Here is a 27,501-nt window from a genome sequence, read left to right as displayed (position 1 = left end):
CACACACACACACACACACACACACACACACACACACACACACACACTCTTTATGCAACTGAAAAAAAATAATATCCACATCCATGAGGTGTCAGTAGTTCTTCATACATTTGGTACCAAGGGCTTGATTCACACAAACGGTATCGAGTTGTTTTTCCAGGATATTTTTGTTGAGATCCTGCACTTACAGGCTTTTCCAGTGACAGACATGTCAAGTCAGACGCCACATGCAACCTGGCCCATCAAGGGGAGGAACCACACCAAGCATCCAAGCTATTCTCCGTAACCAAGTCTCTCACCCCGGAATTCCTCTTTCCTCTCTTTCAGGCTCCCACAATGAAAGGAAATTTTTAAAAAAGAAAAAAAAATACACACACACATATATATTTATATACACATATATGTGTGTATATGTATATACGTATGTATGCAGGTTTTATGCACTAAAAGGGGCTTGGAGAATTAATTCGATCTGGACACAGGAGGTAAAGGGAATTCTTGGGGTTCAGGGGTAGCTTCCCCTCTGAACCAGAAAGCACTGCCTCCCTTCCCAGGCTCCCCCCAGCAGCTCCAGGGGCCCACGGCACTGACCACTTTGCACCTGTCTGCACAACTGGGGGCTGGTCCGGCCGCTCCTCTTGAGCCATGGGGGCTGGGTCCTACAGGCCAGGGTTCCTCTGGAAACCGCCACAGTGCTCAATGGGCCAGCACCTTGCACGCCTATTCATCAAACGTTCACTGAGCACACAGGACAGAACATCCAATCTACACAGAACAGAAAGTCTAAACTTTTACTTCATTTAATAAAACTCTTCTAAAATTTTTATCACAGACACTGTTGCCAAAAATATGGTTTCTAAAGCCTGAAGGGAAAAAAAGTAATCATTTTTATAGACCTGTCTCCAGAGACACGTTTGTACCAGTGTTTAACAGGAAGGACATGAATATATCACTCTGTCCTTTACCCCTGCAACAGATACGGACGCTAAAGGACCATTTCATGTTTACAAAGTCCATTATTTAACTCTAGAACTTGGGCTGTATCACGTATGTCACAGGCATGTATGGGTTGTTAAATCAGAACTCATTCCAGACAGCACACAGCTGCATCTGTCAGTGGGAGGGCACTACCTATACAGTGCCTGCCTGAGCCTGTCCACCCTGTGACCAGCGGCTCCCTGACTTCACTTGACCATGAGGGAGCTCTGAATCCTGATTTCCTGAATTTCTAAATTCTGCAATGTCAATATTGAAAAATTTATAGTTATCCAAGTAGTTTATTTTCAAGAATTACTCTTGATAAACACATTATCCATACAAACATTCTTCAGAAGAAAATTAAAGAATTCTAAGAAGAGGCAGTGTCTAGAAATTTAATTTTAAAAAATTTAATAAAAAGTATTACAAAATATCCTGGCATAAGGTCCTCTGCCGGAGTTAAGCAGAATGTTAAGCAGGAGAATGTTAACTTCTCGGTTCTGTGAATCACATGAAAGTATGGCTGCTACTAAGAGGATGTGGATATGCCACAGTCCAATCACGTCCTCTCTAAAACCAAAGATGACACTAAAACCTGATGGAACCAAAGTCACCACTTCCTCCATATTAACAAAAATCTCACAGGGCAGAGCCTCTGAGGTTGAACAGGGTGAGCTCTGATCCAGGAAGATCCAAGAAAATTTCTCTGTAAAGGTCTTTGATTCTCTCTACTAGAGACCTTGCTTTGCCCTTTCCAATCATGTCCTGAAAATGTCTAGATAATGATCTACTTTCTTTCATTTTACAGACCTCCCCACAAGACAGACACGCTTATATATATATATATATATATATATATATATATATATAAAAATATATACATATATATATGAGCTCATTCACAATAAAGTGGCTGTAAAAAGTTTCATGGCACTTATAAACACATAAAGTTTAGATTTTAGAAAGGAAATCACTATGAAACACTGGGAACATTTGGATATCTGGAAAGAGCATTCAACCAAAATGCACTCTGAAAAAAATATACTGTACATTTCAATTACCATATAAATACCAAAATTATTCAATAAAAGGAGAAGAAAACTTAAGAAGCAAAGCTAAGTAAAGCAAGAAACAGATAATCTGATAAAGAAAAACCTACCCAAACTACAAGCACAAACCTGCTGGGTAGGAACAGTAACATTTCCTGGATACCTACTATGTACCAGATCTTCTATCTGTATCATATTTAATCTTCACAATAACTCATCAGATAGGTACAATGAGCCACAATTTAAGGTGAGGAAACATAGGCTCAGAGGGCTTAAATAACATTCTGTAACTCAAGGACCTAGTAAGTTATAGAATTAGGAGTCGATCCAACTTCACAGCCCCAAACTTGAAAGCCCTTGCTTCCCCCCCCCCACTAAATCACACTTTCAGTGATAGAAGCTTTGATATAAAAGCTATCAGTGGGCTAATATTTATATGAGTACTATGGATTTAAAATATGAATAATGGCTGCAATAGTATCCTAAAAACACAGTCATCTCCCTTTTCCTATCGTTTAAAAAGCACTTAGATTTTCAGCCAGTTAGCTGGGTCTCTATGAGCAGTCAAGTAGAAGCTGGTTAAAACACATTGTGTGACTTGCCCAGGGCCCAGGGCAGGGCCTGACACAGGGGGACACTCAGAACACCTCCAGAGGAAATGCGGTGTCAGCAAAATGAGGAGGTCGATAAATTCTCTTCCTAAACACAACTTCTGAAGCAAGACAAAACCTCAAAACAACCAGTTCAGCACTCTGGTAGTCAATGAAAGCCATACACAAACAGAAATGTTTCTTCCTGAAAAGCACTGAACTTCAGGTAAGACCAGCACAATGCAAGCCCACGGCCGTTCTGCTCCGGCGGCTCCTGTCCCCCTGCCCTCAGCTCCTAACGATGCAACAGTTTAGCCAAGGGGTGGGTCAGTTGAGAAAACCAACAGCTTCACTGCCACTGCAGGCGAGGCTCATTAGATACGGGGCACTGTCAGCTAAGGAGGTGATGCCATTAGCAAGAGAACACAAAGGCCTGAGCTCAGCTAGCCTGAGGCTGAGGTCAAGGTAGGGTCAAGGAAGAGACCAGCAGACTAGCCAGGATTTCAAGGGGAGTTCTGGGAGGTGAGGCAACTCTCCACAGACATCCCAGGCTGACCAGAGATCCTGCACACGCATCGCAGGTGCCGGAGTGGACACGTCCCCCCCCCCGCCGCCCCACATCCCTTGCTGGCACCCACACACAGATGCGAGGGGGTCTGGCTGAAAGTAGGAGTTGGGCAGACAGGACAACTGCCTGGAATCTGAAGGTGCTCCCTGCCCACACATGGACCCGTCGGCACAGAGCAAAAGCAGGTCAACCTCTGCTCAGGCTTTGGCTGAACACAAAAGTATGCTGCCTCAAGGGTGACCCCTGGGGAGCTGGGCTTAAAAGTAATAACAAGAGGGCTTACCAGGTGGCGCGGTGGTTGAGAGTCCACCTGCCGACGCAGGGGACACGGGTTCATGCCCTGGTCCGGGAAGATCCCACATGCCGCGGAGCAGCTGGGCCCATGAGCCATGGCCGCTGAGCCTGTGAGCCCGGAGCCTGTGCTCCGCAGCAGGAGAGGCCACAGCAGCGAGAGGCCCGCGTACCGCAAAAAAAAAAAAAAAAAAAAAAAGTAATAATGAGATAAGAAACAAAAAGACAAGCTGAACAGAGGCACCAGCAGTCACACAATGTGGGAGAGAAGGCTTCACAGATTGACTGCAGGCAAGTCACTAAACAAACGATTACCGAATAACAACTCTTGAGAAGACAAGAATTAGAATCCAGAGTTGCTACAATCTATTGTCTGAAATGTAAGATATTCAACAAAAAACTTGGAGACGTGAAAAGAAACAAGAAAGCAAGACCCATACTCAGGGGAAAAAAAAAAGCAGTCAATAAAAACTATCCCTACTATCCCCAAATGTTGGATTTAACTGGTCAAGACTTCAGAGTAGCTATTATATGAAATATACGTTCAAAGAACTGAAAGAAATCATGTTTAAAGAATTAAAGTATTATAACTCAACAAATAGAGAATCTCAAAAAAAGATATAAATTGTTAAAAAAAAAAAAAAGAGAACCAAATGGAAATTCTGGCATTGAAAAGTACAATAAATGAAATTAAAAACTTACTAGAGGGGTTCAACAGCAAATTTGAGCTAGTATAAGAAAAAATCAGTACAGTTGATGGTAGCTCAAAGGAAATTAACCAATCTGAGGAACACAGAAAAAAGATCAAAGAAAAATAAACAGAGCCTCAGAGACTTGTGAAACAACATCAAGCTTACCAACATATCTGTAATGGGAGAAGAGAAAAGGGTGGAAAAAATATTTGAAGAACTAATGGCCTACAACTTCCCAAATTTGATTTAAAAAAAAAAGAAAACCATTAATCTCCACATCCAAGAAGTTCAACCAAACTCCAAATAGGATAAACACAAAGAGATCCACACCTAAACACATAGTACTCAAGCTGCTCAAAGCCAAAAACAAGGAGAAAAACTTGTAAACAGCAAGCAAAAAATAATACGTCACGCAGAGAAAACCAACACAATACACATCTGATTTCTCACCAGAAACAATGGAAGACCAAAGGCCGTGGGATGTCCAGAGTGCTGGGGGGAAGGGGAGCTACCAGCCAAGAATTCTATAACCAGAAAACCATTCTTCAAAACAGAATGAGAGGGCTTCCCTGGTGGCGCAGTGGTTGAGAGTCCGCCTGCCGATGCAGGGGACATGGGTTCATGCCCCGGTCCGGGAAGATCCCACACGCCACGGAGCAGCTAGGCCCGTGAGCCATGCCCGCTGAGCCTGCGCGTCCGGAGCCTGTGCTCCACAATGGGAGAGGCCACAGCAGTGAGAGGCCCGTGTACCACAAAAAAAAAACAGAATGAGGAAAGAAAGACATCCCATGACTTTTCGAAAAGATAAATTTATTCCTAGAAGATCCGCCTTGCAAAGATGCTATATGAGTCCTTCAGGTTGAATGGAAATACTCAAATCCCCAAGAAGAAACAAGGATTGCTGGAAGTGGTAAATAAGACGCTATTAATATTGTTTCTTACATTCTTTTTTTTCTCATTTCTTCCCTAAATTCTTTAAAACATAGAAGATTGTATAAAGCCATAATTTAACACTGTATAACTGGGTTTATAACATACAGGAATCACACATATATGACAATAATAGCATAAAGGGAAAGAAAGAGACAAACTGGAACAAAGTTACCATTGTTCAGTTAGCATGATTCTCAAGTAGACAGTGATACATTAAGATGCATATTATAATCTCTAAAACAACCAAATGACTTGGTCAAAGAAATGGACTCAAAACGATAATAATAACAACAACAATAAAAGCAACAGAGAAATCAAAATTGTACAACTAAAAAATATTTAACCCAAAAGAAGACAGTGACATAGAGAAAAACAAGATTATGAGACAAACAGAAAAGAAAGAACAAAATGGCAGACTTAAATCCATCAGTAACAATAATTACATTAATGTGAATGGAATAAACACCACACTCAGAAGACAAACTGTCAGACAGGATAAAAAAGCAATTCCAACAACATGTCCACAAGACATATATCTTAGGTTCAACAAGCCAAAGAAAGGTTCAAAGTAAAAGGACAGGGAAAGATATACTACGCAAATAGCAACCCTAAGAGAGCTGGAATCGGAGATAATTCTATCAGGTAAAACATGTTACCAACTTGACCTAAGTGGCATTTAGAGAAACTCCAGCTAACTGCAGACTTGGGGATGACTGCTTACAGCAACATTATTCACAATAACTAAAAAATGAAAACCAACTGGTGAATGGGTAAATCAAATGGGATCTAGTCGTACAACAGAATATTACTTAGCAATAAAAGGTAACAAAAAACCAGATACACGTGAAATTCAAACACATCATGCTAGTTGAAAGAAGCCAGACATAAAAGTCTGTACATTGCATGATCCCATCATATTAAATGTCCAGAAAAGGCAAACGTAAAGAGCCAGAAAGCAGACCAGGAGCTACCTGGGGCCAGGAATGGGAGCGAGGACTGACTACTAAAAGCTCAGGGAAATTTGGGGCGTAGGATGGACATGTTCTACAACTGGATTGTGGTCAGGGTTGCACAGCTCTATAAACGTACCAAATATCATTGAACTGTACACTTATAGTGGGTGAATTTTACTGCATGTAAATTATATCTTAACAAGTCTGTAAAAAAAACATATTGTATAGTGGTTTGACAGAGGCAATTATAAACTACTGTCTGGAGACTGACAAAGGCACTCTTTCCACGAAAGAGCATCAAACACAAACAGTGCAAACTCTGGCTCGTCCAGGATGTTAGTGTGAATGTTAGGCATGTAACTTATCACTCATATGGCATTAATTTCATCAAAACACAACAAATCAACTTAAACTATCAACAAATAAGAGGCCAAATGATGCATTTAACCCTTGTCACATAGTCACACATCTGCTTATGTATGTTAATTGAGTATTACTTACATATTCACTCATCAGATGTTTGCACAGCTGTCTGAACTTGCATGTGTAAGCCATTACGGTCTTTAAACGTCGTCAACTATAAATTTCCCAGAAGACAGGGGCAGAGCTGTTGAACTCCACAGTGTGTCCCACACATCACAGCAGGGCCTGCAGAACTCCAGACAGAGGCTTCTGGGTCACTTCATGACCCTACAGGCTCTTCCTTTCACCGAGAAAGGCAACGCGTTAACAGTTCCCGATTCTCAGACCATTTTTGAGCCATGTGCTAACATCAGCCGGTACCAAAGCAAAGAGACTAAGGTTCCAATGTGTTTGTGGAGAACTGACAGTGCTTTCAAAAGCATTTCTCAAACTACTCAAAGAGTTATTATGAACTCAATCGAGCCTATCCTTAACATAGAGTATTTAAACTTAAGCAAAATAAAGTAAAATGAAACCAGAACACAAAAATATCATTTCCTCTATTCACCCCCATCCTACTCACTATCCCAAACCAACAGAAATAAAGAATCACTTGGAGATGAAAGAAAGTGTTGTAGAGAATACTGAGAATTCAGACCCACCAGGTATTAATCATGTTCTCAAACACCCAAGCACAAAGTGTAATGCCTCACGTGTTAGTACAGTCATTGCTCAGACGACCTGTCCCATCCTTAGGTCCGCTCACAAGGGGCAGGACTGCCTTTTCAAGCCCATTTTTCAGAAGGCCCTCCCCTCAGAGGCAGCTCTGCTTCTCTGCAGAACAATCCTTCACAAGATGTACAGCATGGGAAATCGTTGCTTATGGTATTTTTCTACGCTGTGAGTTAAATACAGTGGTGACTACGGGAACAACACAATCACAGAAAGGACAGTGCTCTACCTGACAGAGCAGCTGGCTCCCTCCCTGACGACCCAGGCCTTTTGGGTGGGGACCCACGACCTTGGCATCAGAACATCAAGAACAACAGAATTTTTCTGGCAAGACCAACTCAGCCTCTAAGGCTCTCTTCACCTTAGAACCACAAGCAAAGGGACTCCTTCCCAAACAGATGTGAGGCGGCAGACCCAGATGTGCTAACGCAGCAGCTCTGGGCCCCCCTGCGATGCACTCCGACAGCGGAACTCTACGGAAAGACGGAGCTTTCTGACTTACTCCCAAGCAGAAAGGGCTTTATAAATAAATAATCTACTTCTCCTCTAGCTCCTGGACAGGGGTCAGCAAACGTTTCCTGTAAAGTGTTAGATGGTAAATATTCTAGGCCTTGTTCAGCCATTTGCAGCCCCTCGCTTTCGTAGCAGGAAAGCAGTCAGACAACATGTAAATGAATGGGTATGGCTCTGTTCCAGCAAAAACGTTTACAAAAACAGGTGGAAGGCTGGATTTGACCACTGGACTGTAGCTTGCTGACCCCTGCCTGGAATAACAGCTGTTTACAGCGAAAAAGGAAATTACAGATCAACATCACCCTGCCCCCGACCCCTGCCTACTCCCATGCCGTGTTCTCAATGAAGACACGAAATTCAAGTTAGTTGCTCGAGGTCACACATAAGTTTTTGCTGGTTTGTTCGTGTGCATGAAGATAATTTTCTGAAATAAAAGAGAGACAGAAGCAGGCGGGGGGGGAGAGAGAGAGAGAGAGAGAGAGAGAGACTCATTCTTTTAACCTATCACCCTACCTCCTGGATATCAACAAATCATACGGACCTAGGTGGAGGCGTTTTTGGATGTTTTTTTAAATACACTTTTTTTGAGCAGTTTTAGGTTCACAGCAAAATTAAGCAGAATGTACAGAGATCTCGCATATATCCCCACACATGCTCAGGCTACCCCACCAGCATCATTCTCCACCAGATGGTACATTTGTTACAAATGACCAATGTACACATCACATCACCCAGAGTCCATAGTTTACATTAAGGCTCACTCTTGGTGTACAATCTATGGGTCTGGACAAACGTAGAGTGACAGAGTGACATGTATTCACCATTACAGCATCATACAGAAGAGACTCACTGCTTTAAAGACTCTCTGTGGAGAGGTTGTTTTTTAATTTCAAAGTGTTATAAAATTGTCCCTAGCCTTCTGTAAATATTCAACTTAGTATAAAAGAACTCAACTGGGTAATTGTACAATTATCATAAATAATTGGAAGTACACATATCAAATCTAAAAAGTTTCCTCTCTTCTTCTTCATTAAAGTTTCAAGTTCAGTGAGAAATCCACTCTCATCAGGCAAACTAGACCAACAACCACTTCTGTATCGTTTCCCCCCATTCTTCAAAAGCCTCAAAACTTACTTTCTCTGTCAATCTATCCTTCTCTTCTTTAAAACCCATCTCAAATCTCTGCCTCCTTTAGGTTTTCAAGGAGAACAAAGTTAACTTCTCCAAAAAAGTATATTCTGATTGCTTTTATCCCACTCAGATTTTTTTTTTTGCTCCATTTTCCCTTTGAGAATTCCATACTGCTTGTACCATACTCATCTGAAATTATATACGTGTTGCTTTATATTATCCTTAGATCTTTTTCATGTGTTCTAAAACTCTCTGAAGGAGGGTAACAAGTTTGTTGTTCACTCTTAAAATGAAAGACTAATAAAATCTCCTAACCCTGATCTCTCACCCCTCAAAGTGGTTCTTCATTTGCCCTTTACCTACATCTGCAATCTGGATATAGGTCCACATATATCTAAAACAGTACATCTTTTCTATATTCTTCTGTACCTACTGCATGAGAAAAAATATATAAAATGTTTTGTTCTTTATTTTACTCAGAATTTTAATGTTGTCATTAATTTTCCCAGAAATAGTTTCTAAGCCGTTATGTCCGAAATTTCAACCTTTATGCCGAAACTCCCGTTTAAATACTGCCACTCTCCACCTTAAGCAAGACATCTTTACTTTCAACTACATCTTACTAAGCAAATCACGTAAGTAAACATCTCCGATGGAACAGCTATACTTTCCCTCTTGAAGAGCTTGGAAAGTCCCTTGATTGCTTGTCATAGCAAAGCCAACTTGGACTACGGTCTACGTACACAACTCCAAAATGGATTTCCAACAGTTAAAGACTTAGAGGGGGGAAAAAGGTCCTTCAAATTCTGACCTGCTGAGTAACCTCAGCTCTATGTGCTAAGCTTGACAAGCTTTATTTTGTAACTGGGATGGAGAGCATTTCTAAGCTCTTACTCTAGTCAGGAAAGCTCTTTCTGCTATCAACATGAACAAGCATAACCATGACAGTTAAGAGCAAAGGCACTGGAAACTCCTAGCTGTGGGACTCTGGGCAACCAGCAACTTCTCTGTACCTCAGTCCCATGTCCATGAAATGCGAGCAGTAACAGCAGCCATCTCACATGGTTGTAAGGATTAAACAAACAAACAAACATGCAAAAAGCTCTTTGAATACAGCCTAGTACACAGACCTGCGAAGAGGCTAGCTCTTTTCTTTTTTTTGCGGTACGCGGGCCTCTCACTGCTGTGGCCTCTCCCATTGCAGAGCACAGGCTCCGGACGCGCAGGCTCAGCGGCCATGGCTCATGGGCCCAGCCGCTCCGCGGCATGTGGGATCTTCCCGGACCGGGGCACGAACCCATGTCCGCTGCACCGGCAGGCGGACTCTCAACCACTGAGCCACCAGGGAAGCCCGCTAGCTCTTTTCATCATCATAAAAGTGACATGGCACAACCTCCCTCTTGCTACCGGCCCACAACAAACTGTAACTGTGGGAAGCAATATGATAAGAAAAGATTTTAAAGACCATTCCACAAACATCATCTTGAACAAGACACAAATGAGCTGCTCAAGATCAATTCCCCTAAATGTCTCTGCCCAACTTTCTGATCTGTAAAATGAGGAAGATGAACTAAATACCTCAAAGGTCCGTCCTTCCCAGCTGTAAAACTTGGATAATTCTCTTGGAGAAGCGTATGAGAGACTAGCAACTGGAGAGATAACTCCTTGGCACTGTTAAACCACCTTCCAGGTCCCTGTGTAGCAGCTCAGTTCATTTTTTTTGATTTTTAAACTATCAAACACTGCCCCATTGTAGCAATATGTTTAATCAACTTCTATTTGGATACTGTAACATTAAGCGGCTACATGCTGACTGTACCTTTTTCTTCACTGGAGAATCTGAAAGAGTTGGAAGATAAGCATATATAAATAAGCACACTTCAAAATACAAACCTGTAAATATGTTTGAGCAAATTCATACTCTAATCATATAAGCACACACAAATAATATACACACATGAACACCTAAGTACAATAAAAACCAAGCTTTGTATCAATTAAGCGGCTCTAACTCTTAAACTACTATGGTTCCACCTCACATTTTGTGAGTAGCCACTCACAGTAGCCAACTGTTTTGTGATCACTATATATTTTCTGAATAATTTTGCATGGCAGCACAGCCTCAGAATATTTTCTAGAACAAAATTCATTATAGAAAATGTCTAAGAATCTTCTGAAAAGTCTTCATTTTAAAGTTATTTTAAAAAAAGTTTAAAGTTAATGCAATATTGCACCAACTATAAGCTTTAAGCCTAATGGTCAAAAAGAACTTCCCTCTAACATAAAGATTTGAGTACTGAGAAGAAAGGACCCTAACTGGTGATAAGTTTTTGTGCTATAGACGGCTAACAGTATTACAAACATCCAGTGCTTTATAAGAACAGCTTTGCATCATTTGTAATTCGCACATTGTTAATAGCACATTATTAATATGCAAAAAATAGTTTAACTGTTTTAAAAGAATTCAATACATAAATGAAAAAATAAGGCACTTAATTTATTCATAAAATATTTTTTCAGATAACACAAGAGTCAACTTTAGCCCAGACTTACTCACGTTACACCGCATTCTAAATGTGCAGCTTTAACACCTGTGTATGTGACCGGGGGGGTTATGCATAGTATGTATTTTTCCAGTCTATGGTAAGACAAAATTATACCTCATCAGAACATATTTTCTGCAAAGATGTTCTAAAATAAAGTCATTACTCTGATTAATCATATTATTACATCTTGTATTTGCTTTTGAAAAGAAAAAAGCATTTGGTTAATGTTAATAAGCATTCAAAAAGCATCAGATAAGCTCTCAACAGGAGCCAAAAAATAATTATCTGGAATAAAAAAAAAAACAACGGAGGCTTGCTATATTAAGTCTATTCTTCTATTTTTATCCTCGTCAAAATAAATAATATCATCTACTTATACAATAGTTCCTAATAAATAATATCATCTACTTATACAATAGTTCCTAATAAATAATATCATCTACTTATACAATAGTTCCTAATAACTGCAACTGCTTTTTCACCTTTGTCATCAAAACTATATTTTAATTTATTACTTACTTTATTTCTAGCTACAGTCATATACAGAATTTTTTTTTTGTAAGACATGGGGTGGTTCTCCCAACAAAATTTCTAACTTCTCAAATCTTAAGGCTGTGCTAACTTAACATTCAAATGTGAAAAGCAATGCATGAGCAGCTGGAATTCCATCTGAAAATCATCAAAATTAAACCTATTCTACAGATAAGCTCAACAAGATAATCCCCACATAACAAGAAAACATAAAATTATATTCACAGTAAGATTTTACAAAACAATCACTGGAGTAGGTTCATACACTGAGAGCAAATGAAAATATTCGCATTAATGAGATTACTTCCGAAATCCCAGCTGGGTTCCTGCGGTCTCACACAGGAGGGGGCCAGGGGATGGAGAGACGGTACCATATAGCGATGACCAGAGCACGTCACTTCTATCCCACGTGACAGTGATGTCAACATTTTTAACAACAGTTCAATTATAATAGAATAGAAGACCTCACAATCAGTTTCCTGAGAACTCCATGCAGACAGAACAAATAACATGTTTTACTTCATTCAACACTGTCAAGATATGAGGCAAGGTTTGAAAGAGTTGAGCGGCAGCGCACTGGCTAAGAACTTCCCTCCCCAGATGACTGTCCGCACTGACCTCTCTCTCCCAAATCCCAAGCCTTGAGGAGTCAGGACCAGGAGGCGGCACATCAGTAAACAGTGCTGAGCACAGAGGCAGCTTCCTTTATGCAGTTATCAAAATGCAGTTAGAGGCTTCACATAGGGATTCCTCGTGTCCTCTGTTTGCAAAGAACATGTAACTCAAGAGTTGGACATAAACCAGTTTTTTACCAAAAGTAACAAACAGGTCTCTGGACTGAGTGTCTATCCAGTGTCAGGCATTGTCCCAACTGCCTACACTTGCCATAACCTTCACACACTGTCTCTATTTTACGAGGAGGAAACCAACACTCCCAGCTTGCCCAAGGCCACACGGCTAGTCCGTGACAGCTTAAAGACCAACTCTTTACCATTATATTAACTAAATGTACCAAAGGGATAAACTCTAGGAATCCAAACGGCAAAACCTCACATAAAACAAAAGTTAATAATAACTACTTGGTTTACCTGTTTAAGGCGATTCAAACTTTATATTAGAATAGGTTACTTAATCACAGGTGACCAAATATCATAAGAAGCATTTGCTACTTAAAGTTCAAAAACGTAAGCAAATTTCATGAGTACAAATCATCTTTAACCCTCTAGTTGGCTAAAAAGCTAACACGAATGTTATTTTGTTGAGCACAGATAGAAGACTAAAACAGTCTCTTTTGACATAATTTATATCCAGCTAAGATGACAGATCTGTAGAATAATCATGATGCAATTACAAAGTATAATAAGGCACCTGTAGACACAAGCAACAGAAGCCCACTGTATACGGGGGCAGTGGGGGGCAGAGTACAGGGGGAGAAGAGAGGAGGAAAGGGGAAAAAAGTCAAAGAAGTGGTGAAATCTTCTTTGGCAGACACACCTCCCACACAGAGTAAGAAAACAGAGTAGAAGTGAGGAGGGGGAAGAGATACTTTCCAGAAAGAAGAGCAACACAAAAATGCTGGGTTTGCACGCTGAGCTTCTGAAATGGCAAATGACTATCCAACAGATACACAGGAGAACAAGAAGGCCAGAGCGAGGCAAGTGTGTCCCAGCTAAACTCACGGCTTTGGACCTTATCTTCTAAGGCGATGGGCATCCACAGACCCCACCTGTGGATCTCAGCTACGCTCTGATCACCCTCCCAAGTGTTACTTCTCACATTATAATAAAGCTGGCTCTCAGAGGGGAAAAGAGCTCTCGTCTTTCACAATGTGTTCAGAGCCAAATGCACTCAACCAATAAAAATGAAAAACAGCCACACCAAATTCTCAAAATACATTTTGCAAAGGTTAATACTTAGTATTTTCCACACTGATTTCCAATCCTAAGGCCGATGACTCTCTGAAACCCTAGGCCCAAATACAACCCAAAATAGGTGACACCCATTTTTTTTTTCCAAAGCTTTGAAACTTTCACAGTGACGAATGGCAAGGCACAAAAACAGCCCTTTATCTTAAAATGACAGATGGAGCCCCTGCAAGTCCCCAGTTCCTCCATTCCACGTTACCCAAGAGTCCCTGCGAAGACCTGGGAAGGAGGCGACGGGTAGGGAATGACTGCTGGGGAGGAAGGCGCCACCCTGCTGCACGCTCATATAGACCACACGTGGAGCTGGGCCTGGAGTTTGCCACACGGTGGCCAAGAGCCCCTCTCCAGGGAACCTTCAGAAATGCCTATTCAACCTCACGAAGGAAATGTCGCTGTTAGACGCTACCCACCCACAGTGTGCAAATGGGCACCAAAGACAAAGGTGGTTTATGTGGCCAAGGGTGAAGAGACCAGAACTCGGCAAACCTCACTCTCACAAACTGTACAAGTCACCCATCAGATCTAACTCTGACTCAGTTATGCCCCAAATTCATGTCCTGCCCTTAACATACCAGTTCCTCTCATGCTTTTCCATTAAAGAACCTCTAGCATCAGAGGTGTAAACTCCGCCTCCTATGGGAGCACAGCCTGCGTGCCTAATTTAAATCCGTACTAACTTTGTATGCTCCTCCAGGATAGAGCCCTGCATGTATTCTTTCTACACTTGTATAATACTTTAACACGTGAATACACACACGCACACACACACACACGTGCGTGTATACATATGTTCCCCCAATCCTTCCACATGCCATGGAAGCATAATAAACATATGATTTCAGATTTAAGGATAAAGCTTTAATTATTGACTTGATGACCAAGCACAAGACAAATTCTTCACAGGCTCTTTTCTAAGGAAGACTAAATAGAGGCAACGTGTTCAATGGAAACCCCTAAGATGACAGCACACAGAGTGGCAGCGAGGAGCTGGTCTTCTGACTGCGTCTCTCCCCACGGCAGAGCTAACTTTATGAGATAGCTCTTCTACAAGACAAAGCAGTGGGTCACAGGTAAAGCCAAGCAGACATGATACTCCAAGTGTATCACACAACTGAGATACAAAATACAGTCGTCCCTCGGTATCCACGGGGTGTTGGTTCTGGACCCCCACAGGTACCAACATCCACGGACGCCCAAGACTCTTAAATAAAGGCAGTTGGCCCTCCGTATCCAGGGGTTGAGCTTCTGAGGATTCACCCAACCTGTGGTTGAGAAACATCCACATGTACATGGACCTGTGAAGTTCAAAACTTGCCGTTCAAGGGACAACAGTAAATGGTAAAAAATTCATTTTAGTACCTGTTGTTTCCCTGCTTACTTTAACCCCCAAATTGCACCTAGGGATAGAGTCCTCATACATTTTTAGAAGGAAAGAGGAAACTGTAAAGGTGTTCTTGCCTTTGTCCTTTGCTTACTTGGGTTTTCCCAATGGGAACAGCTTGGCCCTCACCCTTCTCAGCTGAGTGAGCTAACTGGCTCAGACACCACCCCTTCCATGAAGTCCCCCCTCCCCCGTGCCTGCCGAATCTGCCCATCCGCCCACACGGCTTTAGCAAAGTTGCTTTTGTCATCTTGCGCTAATCTACTTTGATCCTTTCTTTAGTGGCTGAGAGTTCATAACTGCCTTAGTCAAGCAACTTTTTAGACTCTCACCAATGGGCCAGAACCCAAGTTATCACAAGTTCTCTTCGAAAACTTTCAAAACATCTTAATTTCAGAAAACAAGCAAGTTTTCCTGCTAAAATTTTTCACTTTGCATACTAAATTTAGACCCAGACTTCGTGATCTTTATAATCTGACTCCTCCCAATTCTCCCACTCCAATCTCCTCCCTCCCTCCCTCGTCTCCCCTCTGAGTAGAGCTTCTCATGCTCTGGTCATGGATGGTAACTTAGAGGAGCTTGGATTCCCCAAGTTGCTTCACAAGCTCCCACCCCAAGATGAAATGCACTCATCCTGTCTTGTCAGCTTCCTAGGTAATCTGTCAGCCTTAAGAACCCAGTTCAGATGTTATCTTTCCTTCCCACCCTGCCCCTCTCCAAACCAGCCCCTGCAAAATTGGAATGTAACATGATCCCCAAACTCCAGTGTCATCTCTAAACGTCTGCTCTTCCCTCACTACCTTCTCTTTGCAGCGTCCATGTCTGATTATCATTTCATCCCTGCCACCTGGAATGGCAGCACAGGAGGGTGTTCAACAAATACCTGCTGGACTTCCCTGGTGGCACGGTGACTGGGAATCCACCTGCCAATGCAGGGGACACGGGTTCGAGCCCTGGTCTGGGAAGATCCCACATGCCGCGCAGCAGCTAAGCCTGTGCGCCACAACTACTAAGCCTGCGCTCTAGAGCCCATGAGACACAACTACTGAGCCCACGTGCCGCAACTGCTGAAGCCCGCGTGCCTAGAGCCCATGCTCCGGAACAAGAGAAGCTACCGCAATGAGAAGCCCGCGCACCGCAACGAAGAGTAGCCCCTGCCCTCTGCAACTAGAGAAACCCCACGCACAGCAACGAAGGCCCAATGCAGCCAAAAATAAATATAAATAAATAAATTCACAAAAACAAAAAACAAGTGCCTGCTGAGTTGTACATTTATTTGATACAGAAAGGAAAAGTCTATGGCCTAAAAATCTGCATTTCTCTGGATAGCCATGTTATCTAGAATATAATAAAGGATATATTTTAAATATGAAAAACATTTAATGTTTATGACCTAATGAACGATACTTTCAGATCAATCATGCATTCATTCTTTCAGTGAGTATCTGGGCTCCTAATTAGCTGCCAGGGGTTGTGCTGGGCTAGGGCCTCTGCCAGCCCCAAGGCTGCCTTAGAGCGTGCAGATCCATCGGAACAGGGTACCCTCTCTGGACAGATGAATTATAAAAGCTGAGCCCAGGACTCCAAACGCCCGCCTCAGCTGGCTGTGAGCATGGAGCCATTGCCTACAGAAGTATATGAGAGAAAGTCCGACTTCGGGGGCTCAGATTCTAGTAAAAGAGACAGGCAAATACAGTCACTTTCCAACATTTTCTGTGTGACCCTGAAAATCAGACTTCGACATACGACACTTAACACACTCCATCTAAATCCTCATCTCATTGAACACTGGTACTAAAATCATCAATTTGAACTCAGGCTGAGGTATCCACCTGTGCTAGCAGAGAGTTCTAGTACGCTTAGGTAGGAAATGAGCACTGTTTGCAGATTCAAGTAGGCCACGTAATTGGCCACATTTTCACTTACCGCCTTACAGGGACTGGCCAAATTATTTCACCAAGGAACATTTTCAATTAAATTTGTCTGATTTTTAAGTCATTTCTTACCTTGCGTGTGCTTGAGAATATTTTTTCTGTAATTGTAAATATTTCATAAGATACTTTACTCAGTTTGGAATTATTTGCTTTAACAGGTCTTTGCTTAACACTGCTACACACTTTACCTACTAAGTTAAATATAAAAGATAATTACCGTTCCCAGTGGATAAGGTACATTAGAATAATACAAATCTTTTAAAACAATAAGCTAAAAAAAGCTGACTTTCCTAATATTAAAATATCTCTTCACATTTAAGAGGAAATGCTGATTTTTTTTGTTTTATATGAAATGTATATCATATACATACACATTTTTGACCAGTTGCTTCCCTATGGAAAATAAATCAGTATACCTACTTCCTGAGTAGTCCTGCAAACAATGGTCTGAGTTAACGTCGACGACAATTGTCTTCACTTCTTGTTAATCTAATGTATAGACTGGTACAAAAATAAATCTCAAAAGAAGTATGGGGGAGGGGTGAAAAAAACTAATTCATGGTGATCCAGTTGGCAAAGAATATCCAACCATTTATTTCAGATTCCTCATTCCAAACAAGGTGCCTGTTAAGAGACAGTGAATCTCAGACTTCAATACCCACACTAATGCTTGGGAAGGCACTGTAGTTTTGTCAGATTCAATTAATTCGTTCAACAAATATTTACAAAGCATCTCCTAAGAGACAGAAATTGTGCAGGGCAAGAGGAAGTGAACCAGAGAAACAGAACAGGGGTCCTGGAGCCGCCGGACCATGGAGCAGGGTCACCATCTAACAAGCTGCCATCCCTGCCACCAATGAGATACTTGATTAAAGACTGACTGTAAACCCTACTTCTATCTAATGCAGAGCCCTACCTCTTAGGTTTCTGGGATGAATCTGTTTAGTTCGAGGCATCTTCTTTGATTCAGGGGCCCCTTTTTCTTCTTAGAAACTGTAGGAAGAGCAGGTCACAGAAAGGCAGCTCCATAAACCCAATGTCCATCAATTAATCCATGTGCTGAAAAAGAAAAAAAAAAGTCACATTTCACTACCTTTTACTACCTTCAAAGGAAAAAGACACTTCAAAAGTTATGGCTGAATACTGCACTAGTCTAAACTCAACAAAATCTCAACTAATCTAATCAAGCTGAAGGCCACTGCAGAAGGTTACCTACTAACTTTTAATTCGATGTAGGACACATCATTTTGCCACTATCTGGGCTTTCCCGTGAAAAACACAGGGAAAAAAAAATCACTGTACCTTTAACAAAAAAGAGTGAAAAAATTCAGTGAATTGTGTTTTAAAGCAACATTTCCAGGTACAATTAAAGTACATCAGGCTATAAAAGGGTTTTGCTGTATATAGTACAAGTCTGCCCGTTTATAAATTCTTTAGTGCATGGACCATGTCTCATTCATTTTGTCTTACTGAGTTAATTCAATTAATACATGTGGTTGCTATTGAGGCTGTTCCCCCATTATTCCAGTGCTCTCTTCTAGGCTCCTTTAGGACTGTTCTTTCTCCCTTCCGGTGTTTAGCTAGAATGCGTGACCAGTTCTGGCTAATTACCTGTGAGTGGAAGAAACAGGCATCGCTTCCAGGGTGGAGCATTTAGTTATCAAAGCCAGATCCCCCAGTGCTCTTCTTCCTCTGCCATGAGACAGGCACTGTTCTAGACAGCGAGTCTGACAACACAGAGCTGAGCTCCCGCCAACCCAACGTGATCATGGAGCAGAAACATAAAGGAGATCTTTGTTGTTTTAAGCACTGAGGTTTAGGAGTTATTTGTTACTGCAGCATAACCCTGTCCTGACATACACATTTTAAAAACAGCGATTTGAAATACAATGTGTCAAAACAGTAAGAATCCAAAACTTAACCATCTCTTTCCCCCATGAGATCCTCAAGGACCCCTGAGCTATAAAATCTTAGTTTTAACTTCCTGCAATAAGGCTGATAAGCAAAGCCCATGATGATGATGTTAAACATGAAATTATGTTTAATCACTAAGCAAAGACACAAGAATGGAATAGCAATGCTTTGTTTAATACTTTTAAAACATCCAGTACTACAGAAAAAAACAAAAGCACCTACTGTGTGCCTGTGTACTTCCTACACATTACCTAATTTAATCCTAATGATAACTGCTTAGGTAGCTATCATTTATCCATTTTAAAGATAAGAAAATTAAGACAGGAAGAGGTTAAGGAACCTGCCCACGGCCAACAAATAAGAAATGTGGCACCACCTGACTCAGGTACTCTCAACGCTTATTTCCTGGCTGGAAATAGTACCTGCTCTGGGGGTTTTGTTCAAGAGGCTGTATAGCACAACAAGTCATGACTATATATTTCGGTGTCAAATCACACTGGGTTCAAGGCTTACTGTGTGGCTTTGTTCAAGGTACTTAACCTCTCTGAAAATCAGATTTCCCAACTGTAAAACTAGGATATGGTATCCACCTCATTGGGTTGTAAGAACTAAACAATTCAGGTGCTTTGCTCACTGCCTGGCACACGGAAATATCAAATATTAATCCTCTTTAAGAATGCCTATATGGGACCATAGGGCTGTATCTAATAACCAGTATAAGGTTTTAGAAATTTATGGTTTCAATACAGCAGAGAAGAAGCAGAAGGAAAGAAGGCTATGATTAACTTTAGTATTTTAACCCCGATAAGGCTGCATGTGGGCACTGCATAAAAAATATTTGCAATTTTTTAACTGCATGGTAAAGAATATGAAATATGAAGGTTCAATACCGTGTACTTCATCTAGCACTGTGCTAAATGGTCTATAAAAGATATAGTTCCCCAACTCCCTGCACGAAAAACATCCACCATCCAACTGACGGAGCTTCCGATTCAAGAGAGAATGTAGAGACGTCAGGGCCAAATAAACTGTATGAAGGCTTAACTCCCAACTTAACGCTTTTAAAAGGTCACGATATTTAGAAGTTTTTAAAGCGACAACTCCGACTGTAATTCAATCACGTGACACCACAAGATCCGGAGCCTGCACAGAAAATATGCAAATTCCCAATCAGTAACAGCTTTCCGCTACCCTGTTCTCTGCCTACCCACTGTCCCTAGCTGTCCATCCCATTTTTAAATCCTTGTAGGGGGGGAGTGAGTCTTTCCAACGACAGCAGCACTGTAGCGATGAAGACGAGTGATGAACCGTTCCTTTACGGAAAGAAATAAATACTACATGGAGCAAAAACATGACACGATCAAAAAGCGTAAAGACAGTTGCAACGAGAAAAAACATGAATGAATGTGGAGGGCGGAGCCTGGGAAAACCCCTCCGCAACGCTGCACTGAACAAAGCGCTTCGCATGCCAGGAGGAGGGGGGAATGGAAGTGCCAGCTCAGGAAGGAGCCCAGAGTGAATGCGGAGAGCAGGAGGAGGAGGACGAGGCGAAGCGAGGCGAGGCGAGGCGAGGCGAGGCGAGGCGAGGCGAGGCAAGGCGAGGCGAGGCGAGGCGAGGCGAGCGCGGCAGCCCTGAGACTCCTCCTCGCCGCCAGCTCCGCCGCCGCCCCCTCCCCTCTCCAGCAGCAACTCCTTCGCCAGCCCGACCCCAAGGCGAGCCGGAGCCGACCCGCGCCCAAACCCACCGCCCTCTTCCCAACTGCTGCAGGCGCGTACTCCCAACCCGGAAAGAAACTACCCAGGTGGCTGGGAGTAAACAGGCATTTAGAGCAAAGAACGAAAGGAAAAGCAAGCCACAAAGCCGGGAGGTTGGGAAGCCGAGGCCTGGCCTCCCTCACCCCCCACCGTCTTGCAGAATGCGTCTGCGGCTGGAACGCGGGCGGGGAGGCTGGGTCCCTCCGTACCTGCTCGGCTCGCAGGACCGCAGCTCGGGCCGCTTGCGCGCGGCGAGGGAGCCCAGAAGTGGCAAGTGTCTCCCGCACGCAGCCATCCCCTCTGCAAGGTCTGCGGTTGCACACACACGCACACACACGCGCGCCCGCACGCCCCCCGCCCGCGGAGAGGGATGTGGTCCTGCCCCCCACCCCACTACGCCGGTCCCCCGCCGCCCTCCCAGCTGCAGCGCCCCCGCCGCGGAGCCCGCGCCGAACCTGCTGCCAGGACGCCCGGCGGGGCCGCTGCCGCTGCAGCCGGCCCTAGAGCTGCGCTGCTGATGGCGGCGGCCGCAGCTCGAAATCTCCTCGACCCCCGCGCGGCGGCGGCGCCTGGGATCCCTCCTTCACTTGACAACCCCAAACACAAACATAACCTCCTCCGGCTGCTGCTCCCGGTCCCCCCGGCTCCGTCCCCCTCCCCGCCGCCGCCGCCGCCCCCAGCAGCAGCCACACTAAAGGCCAGCGACTGGCACTCTCACCACCCAGCGCTGAAATATTAAACAGGGGAGCCGGCCGGGGGGGCGGGGGGGCGAGCGCGGGGCGCGCGGGCGGGGGCCGCAAGCGCCGAGAGGGAGAGGCGGCAGCGCTCGCCGGCGCCCGGGGCCGCGGCATGATCGCCGCCGCCGGGGAGGGGGCGTCCGGGGGGCCGGGCGGCGAGGCCGGGAGCGCGCACCGCGGGAGGCGGGGCGGGGGGACCCCGGGGTCTGGGGCGAGGAGGGCAGGCGCGGGCTTTACCTCTCCCCGGGGCAGAGTAGGGCACGTTTAGAGTCTTTAGGGGTGACGGGAGGAGCGCGGGCCGGGTGGCGCGGGGTAGGGAGGGCGAAGGTCGGAGGCTTTCCCGCGGGTAGGCGGGGCAGCAGGGGATCCCCGGGGGCGGGAGGCGGGGAGGCCGTGGGCTGCGACGCGGGGGCGGGGGAGGGGGCGTCCCCCGGCGGGGACCAAGGCGGGGTCTTTGCGGGGGGAGGGGCGGGGTCACCCCGGGGGCGGAGGCCCAGCGGGACTGGCGCCGCCGCTTGCCCAGCCCTGCCGTGGGGTAGGGGTAGGGTGGGTGCCCCGGGTCCGGGCTCGCTCGGAGCCCGGAGTCCCGGGTCTCCCTGGCGGGGCGGGCCCGGGACCGCGCCTACCCCCGCTGCCCGCCCGCGGCTCAGCCCCGCCCGGCCGCCGCAGGGACGGGAGGGGGGACGGAAGGAGGGGGCGGTGCGGCCCGAGGGGGGAAGGGGCGGGGTTAGGGACGCGAGGGGCGGGAGCCCGGGGTCGCGCCGGTTCGGAGACTGGCGCCCAGCGTGGGCGGAGGGGCGGGCCCGCCGGTCACGCGGCCCAGGGAAGGCCTGGCCGGGTCGCGCAGTTGGGGGCGGTTGGTCCGGGAAGAGGGGCGGGGACGGGCGGGGCGATAGTTTCTCTTTACCGTCTCTTTACTTTTTAAAGCAGGATGTGGGCCGGCCCGGTGACGTCATGGGGTCTCCCAGCCCCGCCCCCCGCCCGGGCCGAAAGGGGGAGGGGAGAGGGAAAAGGGCGGGCCAGGGTGCGGGGGGACCCCAAGGGGGTTTCCTCAGCAACGCGTGGAGGGAAGGGGAAAGTCATTGTGAAACTTGAAACTCATTAACTTTGAAAAACAACTTTATAAAAAAACGGGAGGGGGGCGGGGTGTTGAGTTGAAGGGTGGAAGGGGACATATTTTTAACCCTGAACTGAAACTACTTTTTGGTGGCGGATGTTCTATTAAAAGATTGAGGAAAGCCAAGGTTATTCCAGAGGCCACTGCAATGCCCGCTGGTGGTTCCCAGAGCCGGAGCAGCGAGCGCAGTTAACCCTTGCCGGTCCGCCTGACAGCTTGGGGCAGGGAGGAGAGGGCTCTTTGGGGTCAGGAAAAGGGGGTTGCGGGCCTGGGCAGCGACCTGGCCACAGGGTCGCAAGGAGGAGAGAAAGGGGGAAGAAGGAGTAATTACCATAAGCCAGAGTTTGACCCCGGCTGCTAGAAAGCAACAGAGGAAGCAAGGAGTGGAAATCTATGGAAAAGAAATCAGGAGGGGCTGCACCAGGGTAATGATGCAGGTTTTCAGGGTTAGACCTAAATAAAGAACGTTAGAAGTTTGGGGCTCAGAAATTCCACATGTACACCGAAACAAGCAGGCACAAATGACTGGTTTAAGTAGCCACGCTGAACTTGGGAGGAATAAGGTGAAAGAACAATTTTGATGCAGAAAAAATTCTCATATACAAACCAAAGTGCTTTCCCCTTTTAAGGAATAAAAATGCTGAACGACCGTACACCCACTCTGCTGGCCATCTGCGCAAACTTGAATTGTTTTGTTCCCTGGGGCTTCCATAAAGAGATCTAGGTTTTTCCTCCTAGGGTTGACCCCTAAAATTCCCCTGAGGAAATCCTACCTCTAGCTCATTTGAGCTAAGAAAAGCTTAATGCACCAGAATGCGAATGATTAAAAATGGAATACTCAATAATGGCGAGCTTGTAACCAAAAATAGTGTCACGTAAAGGGGGGAATATGCCCATTAAAAAGTAGATTTGGTCATAAAAGCGAAGATCAGCCAACAACTGCCTAAATTTGAAATAATGTTTAGCACACTATGCTTCCAACCTTGCAATGAAATAATGCAATTTTTTTCATTTTCGATGTGATAAAATCATCTCTGGTATGAAATTAAATGACACTTAATGGACTGCAATCACAAAACGTATGTAAATGTAACTTTACAACTTGAATTAAAAACAAAATAGTGGGAATCAGCCGCATAGCACAGGGAGATCAGCTCGGTGATTTGTGACCACCTAGAGGGGTGGGATAGGGAGGGTGGGAGGGAGACACAAGAGGGAGGGGATATGGGGATATATGTATAGCTGATTCACTTTGTTATACAGCAGAAACTAACACAACACTGTAAAGCAATTATACTCCAATAAGATGTTAAAAATAAATAAATAATTTTTTAAAAATCCATTTACATGTGAAAGTACACCTAATCTGTCAGACGATAAAGATTAAGGTAAGGCTGATGATAACTGACTCTACTCTGTGTCACCTGCTAAGTCAAAACTGCTAACTGAATACATTTTTAACCCAATAGTTGTTACCATAACAAATACATAGTGTGAACACAAGGTTTATATGGGATTTGGCATTGCTGTGAACTCTCTAACAAATTAAACATGCAATTTGGAGTTGTAATAGATTAATTTTGTCATTTCAGTTTGTTAAAGAACTTTTTTCTTAAATAGACTATTCACAATTTAACTATCTTGAGCATCAAATTAATATTAATCTTTTTTTGGAAATATATATAATACCGAACATTTTCCCATTTTCAAGTTCCGAATTTTCCAAGTGCAATTTCTTTTCCTAATTCTGCCTACAATTCTAACTTCCTAGTTATCAGAATGCAGGGGAATCCAACTAAACTATAAAGTAGCTAGTTTCGGCTTTAATTATTTTGTGGCAAATTGAATACAATTTCTCAAATTGTATCTTATAAACGGAATTTGGGGAAAAGCTTTTTTTTTTTTTTTAACCACAAGATAAATGGGAATGGTAAACAGCAGTTTGAACTGTCAAAAATTCTGGAACACTGGGGGAGGTGACCCTACTCTGAAAAAGAAAAAAAAACAAAGAGGGGGCTCCTAGGGCCCCCTTCCTCTCTGGCTGCACCCTCCCGGCAGCCAGAGCGCTCTTGGGGAGCGGGGTTCACGCGAGGGCAGTGTCACAGAGAGGCTCCGCACACATTTTCCTCGCAGGGCAGTTAGGCGCCAGCACAAGTCCTCCGCGGGGCTTCGTCGGGGGACCCCGCCATCCCGCCGCGTCCACGGGGCTCCGCGCCCCCGCCCGCGCGCCCCCTGCCCCGGTTCCCACGCGGCCGCCGGGCCCGCCCGGCTAGGGCTCCCCCCTGGCGCGGCCCCGCGGCCCCGGCCCTCCGCCCAGCGCGCGGCCCGGCAGCGCCTCCGCCACGCGGAGATCCCGGAGGTTCCTCCCAGCTGTCGGCCGGGTCACGCCGCCGCCCGTCCCTCCCCTCCGCCCTCCGCCCTCCGCGCGCGCTGGGCTTTCCCGTCCACCGGCCGAATCCCCTCCTCCTCGGGGCGACCCGGCGACAAAACCTGCCCCGCACTCTCTGCCAACTGTGCCCCACGCCCGGGCTCTTCCCCAGCCAGACGCCAGACAAAAGAGCCGAGGGAAAACTTACCCGAACTGCCACGCCAAACTCTGATCCAAAGCTTCCTGGGTTTAACTTTTAATTTTAAAAACAACAAAAGCAGAAACCAAAAGCCTCCTAGGTTGGAAGTGGGCGTGAGAGGAAATGCTAGGGGGAGGCGCTTCATTCCCTCGGCTGCTTTTGCCCCCCCTTTTCTGGCCCTTGCCTGGGGCTTTGATGTTATCTGGTGCACCGCCTACGTTGGGTTTATACCGTGGGCTCCGCGCAGAGAATGATACACAGATATTTGGCACTTTACGTGCTCGTTTGAAGAGAGGGAAGCAGGTGGTCACGGTAAAGTATTCCCACTTCTTAGCCCGCAGCGAGAAGGGAGCATTTGCCCCGCTTCCCTTTGTTACCTGGACTGAAATGAACAATCCGCCTATCTAGTAATCCTGGAGCGCTGGACCATGTGGCATTTTCTGTTAGACACACAGAAAAGAGGCCTTCTCAGTTAGATTCATTTTCCCTCCACTCAGCACAAACTTAGAAGAAGGTGGTACTGTACGTTTTCTGAGGCTTTGTTTGGTTTTTAGATCTCAGTTTTGAAAGTAAATATTATTTCCCTTCTTAGACCTGCAGCCCTGAAGAGACAAGATACCTCTGAAGAAAAGAAATTCTGTAATAACATGCCTTTTATATACCATTCTTACAGGTCATAATCTCCCAGCACCCTCCCCTCCCTTTATGGAAAGCTTGTAACTGTTGATTTTATCTTCCTTAACTGGTCACTAGCAGAAACTGGATATATTTTTACATTAGATTAGCAGGCTCAGGACCATCACAAACAAAGCACTAACAAAGCATGCTTTTTTTTTTTTTTTAACAGATCAGTAATCAAGAAATAATGCAGTCTAACACTCAGCCCTCAGCCCTATCTGTCCATCCACTTTATGCCAACACCAACCTGTGTTCAGACCTTGCCCTCTGGGAGTTTACAAATTAATGGAGACAGAATAAACACATGGAAAAATACCTAGAGGGGAAAAGATACAAGAAGCAACTTATAAACAGAGCCAATTAAAGTTATACAGTTACTTACATGATTGCTGAGAGCTTTCTGGATTGGGTGGAAGGCAGGATTATCAGAGAAAGTTCCATCCTGAGGGTGAGCTCTGAGTAGGATTTTGAAGGAGAGAAAGTTCGTGATTTGGCAATAGTCTGAGAATAGCATTCCAGGTAAGGGAAATAGCTTGAAGGTGAGACAGCAAGTAAACTGTGTGTGATGGTTTTTCTGGCTAGAGCAGAAAGTCAAAGTAAATGTGAAAAAAAAAGAAGGGTGGCCATATAAATGCAGCCTGCAAACCAGGGCACTATTGAGAGGAAGTGGGAGGCCGTGAATAACTATACCCTGATGAGAGGCATTCACCTCTCCAGTCCCGGCCAAACAGGAATGGGTTCTCTGGTAGTGACCTGTGAAGACAGAATGGGCTGAGAAAAGCCTTCTTGGGCATTCTTAAGAAGGCATTAAGACATGATGCTGCATGTCATTTGGAGACATCTGGACTGAGAAGGATCTTTTTAAGGAAAATTATTGTTACTGATGGATTTAGGATCTGTCATAGTATTTTTATGGGCAGTAGTAGTAATGGTAGTATTTGTATCAGCAGAAATAGCGATAGCACAGATCTTCCTTGATTTACAGTACTGTTATGCCCAGTAAACCCATCGTAAGTTGAAGATATCGTAAGGCAAAAATGCATTTAATATACCTAACCTGCTGAACATCAGAGCTTAGCCTAGCCTACCTTAAACGTGCTCAGAACACTTACATTAGCCGACAGTTGGGCAAAATGACCTAACCCAAAGCCTATTTTAAAATAAAACGTTGGATGTCTCATGTAATTTACTGAATACTGTACTGAAAGTGAAAACCTGAATAGTTGTATGTGTTTGGTTCTTTACCGTCTGGATGGTGTGACTGCCTGGGCGATGTGGTTTGGGGCCACTGCCCAGTATCATAGTCACGCTAATTGCTAGCCTGGGAAAACATCAAAATAAAGTAGAAACTTAGAAGTATGATTTTTATTGAATCTTGCTTTTGCACCGTTGTATAGTGAAAAAATATACAGTCCAGGACTGTCTGTAGTGTCTGTATCAGCAAAAATAGTAATAGCAGCATTTGCATGGGCAGGAATAGTAGCATTTGTATGGGCAGTAATAGTAGTATTTATATGGACAGTAATAGTAAATAGCATTTACACTGCAGAAGTTCTTATAGTAGTATTTGTATCAGCGGCAGGA

At 44.6% G+C, this 27,501-nt stretch overlaps 1 protein-coding gene across 10 annotated transcripts in view; it reads right to left on the bottom strand.

Moving 5' to 3' along the window:
• The window catches only part of HIVEP1 (HIVEP zinc finger 1), a 144,297-nt gene extending 118,925 nt beyond the window's left edge, over window positions 1–25,372 (bottom strand). Inside the window, exons 1-3 of one of the 10 annotated variants that reach the window (XM_027128375.1) lie at window positions 21,793–21,930; window positions 18,761–18,890; window positions 18,066–18,208 (exon numbers count right to left, since the gene is read on the bottom strand). In XM_027128375.1, the coding sequence (XP_026984176.1) occupies window positions 18,066–18,105 (40 nt within the window). In that variant the 5' untranslated portion in view covers window positions 18,106–18,208; window positions 18,761–18,890; window positions 21,793–21,930. Of the gene's footprint in view, window positions 1–18,065; window positions 18,209–18,760; window positions 21,133–21,273; window positions 21,741–21,792; window positions 21,931–25,248 lie in introns of those variants that run through there. The other 9 variants (XM_027128373.1, XM_027128372.1, XM_027128374.1 and 6 more) reach the window with 9 other exon arrangements.
• Between the last annotated feature and the right edge of the window lie 2,129 nt (window positions 25,373–27,501).

The sequence above is a fragment of the Aethalodelphis obliquidens genome, unplaced genomic scaffold (assembly GCF_003676395.1).
Source record: "Aethalodelphis obliquidens isolate GAN/ISIS:26980383/991018 unplaced genomic scaffold, ASM367639v1 scaffold34, whole genome shotgun sequence".
NCBI classification, from domain to species: Eukaryota; Metazoa; Chordata; class Mammalia; order Artiodactyla; family Delphinidae; genus Aethalodelphis; species Aethalodelphis obliquidens.
The sequence above is the reverse complement of the archived record's forward strand: the minus strand, read 5'-3'. Positions and strand labels throughout refer to the sequence as shown.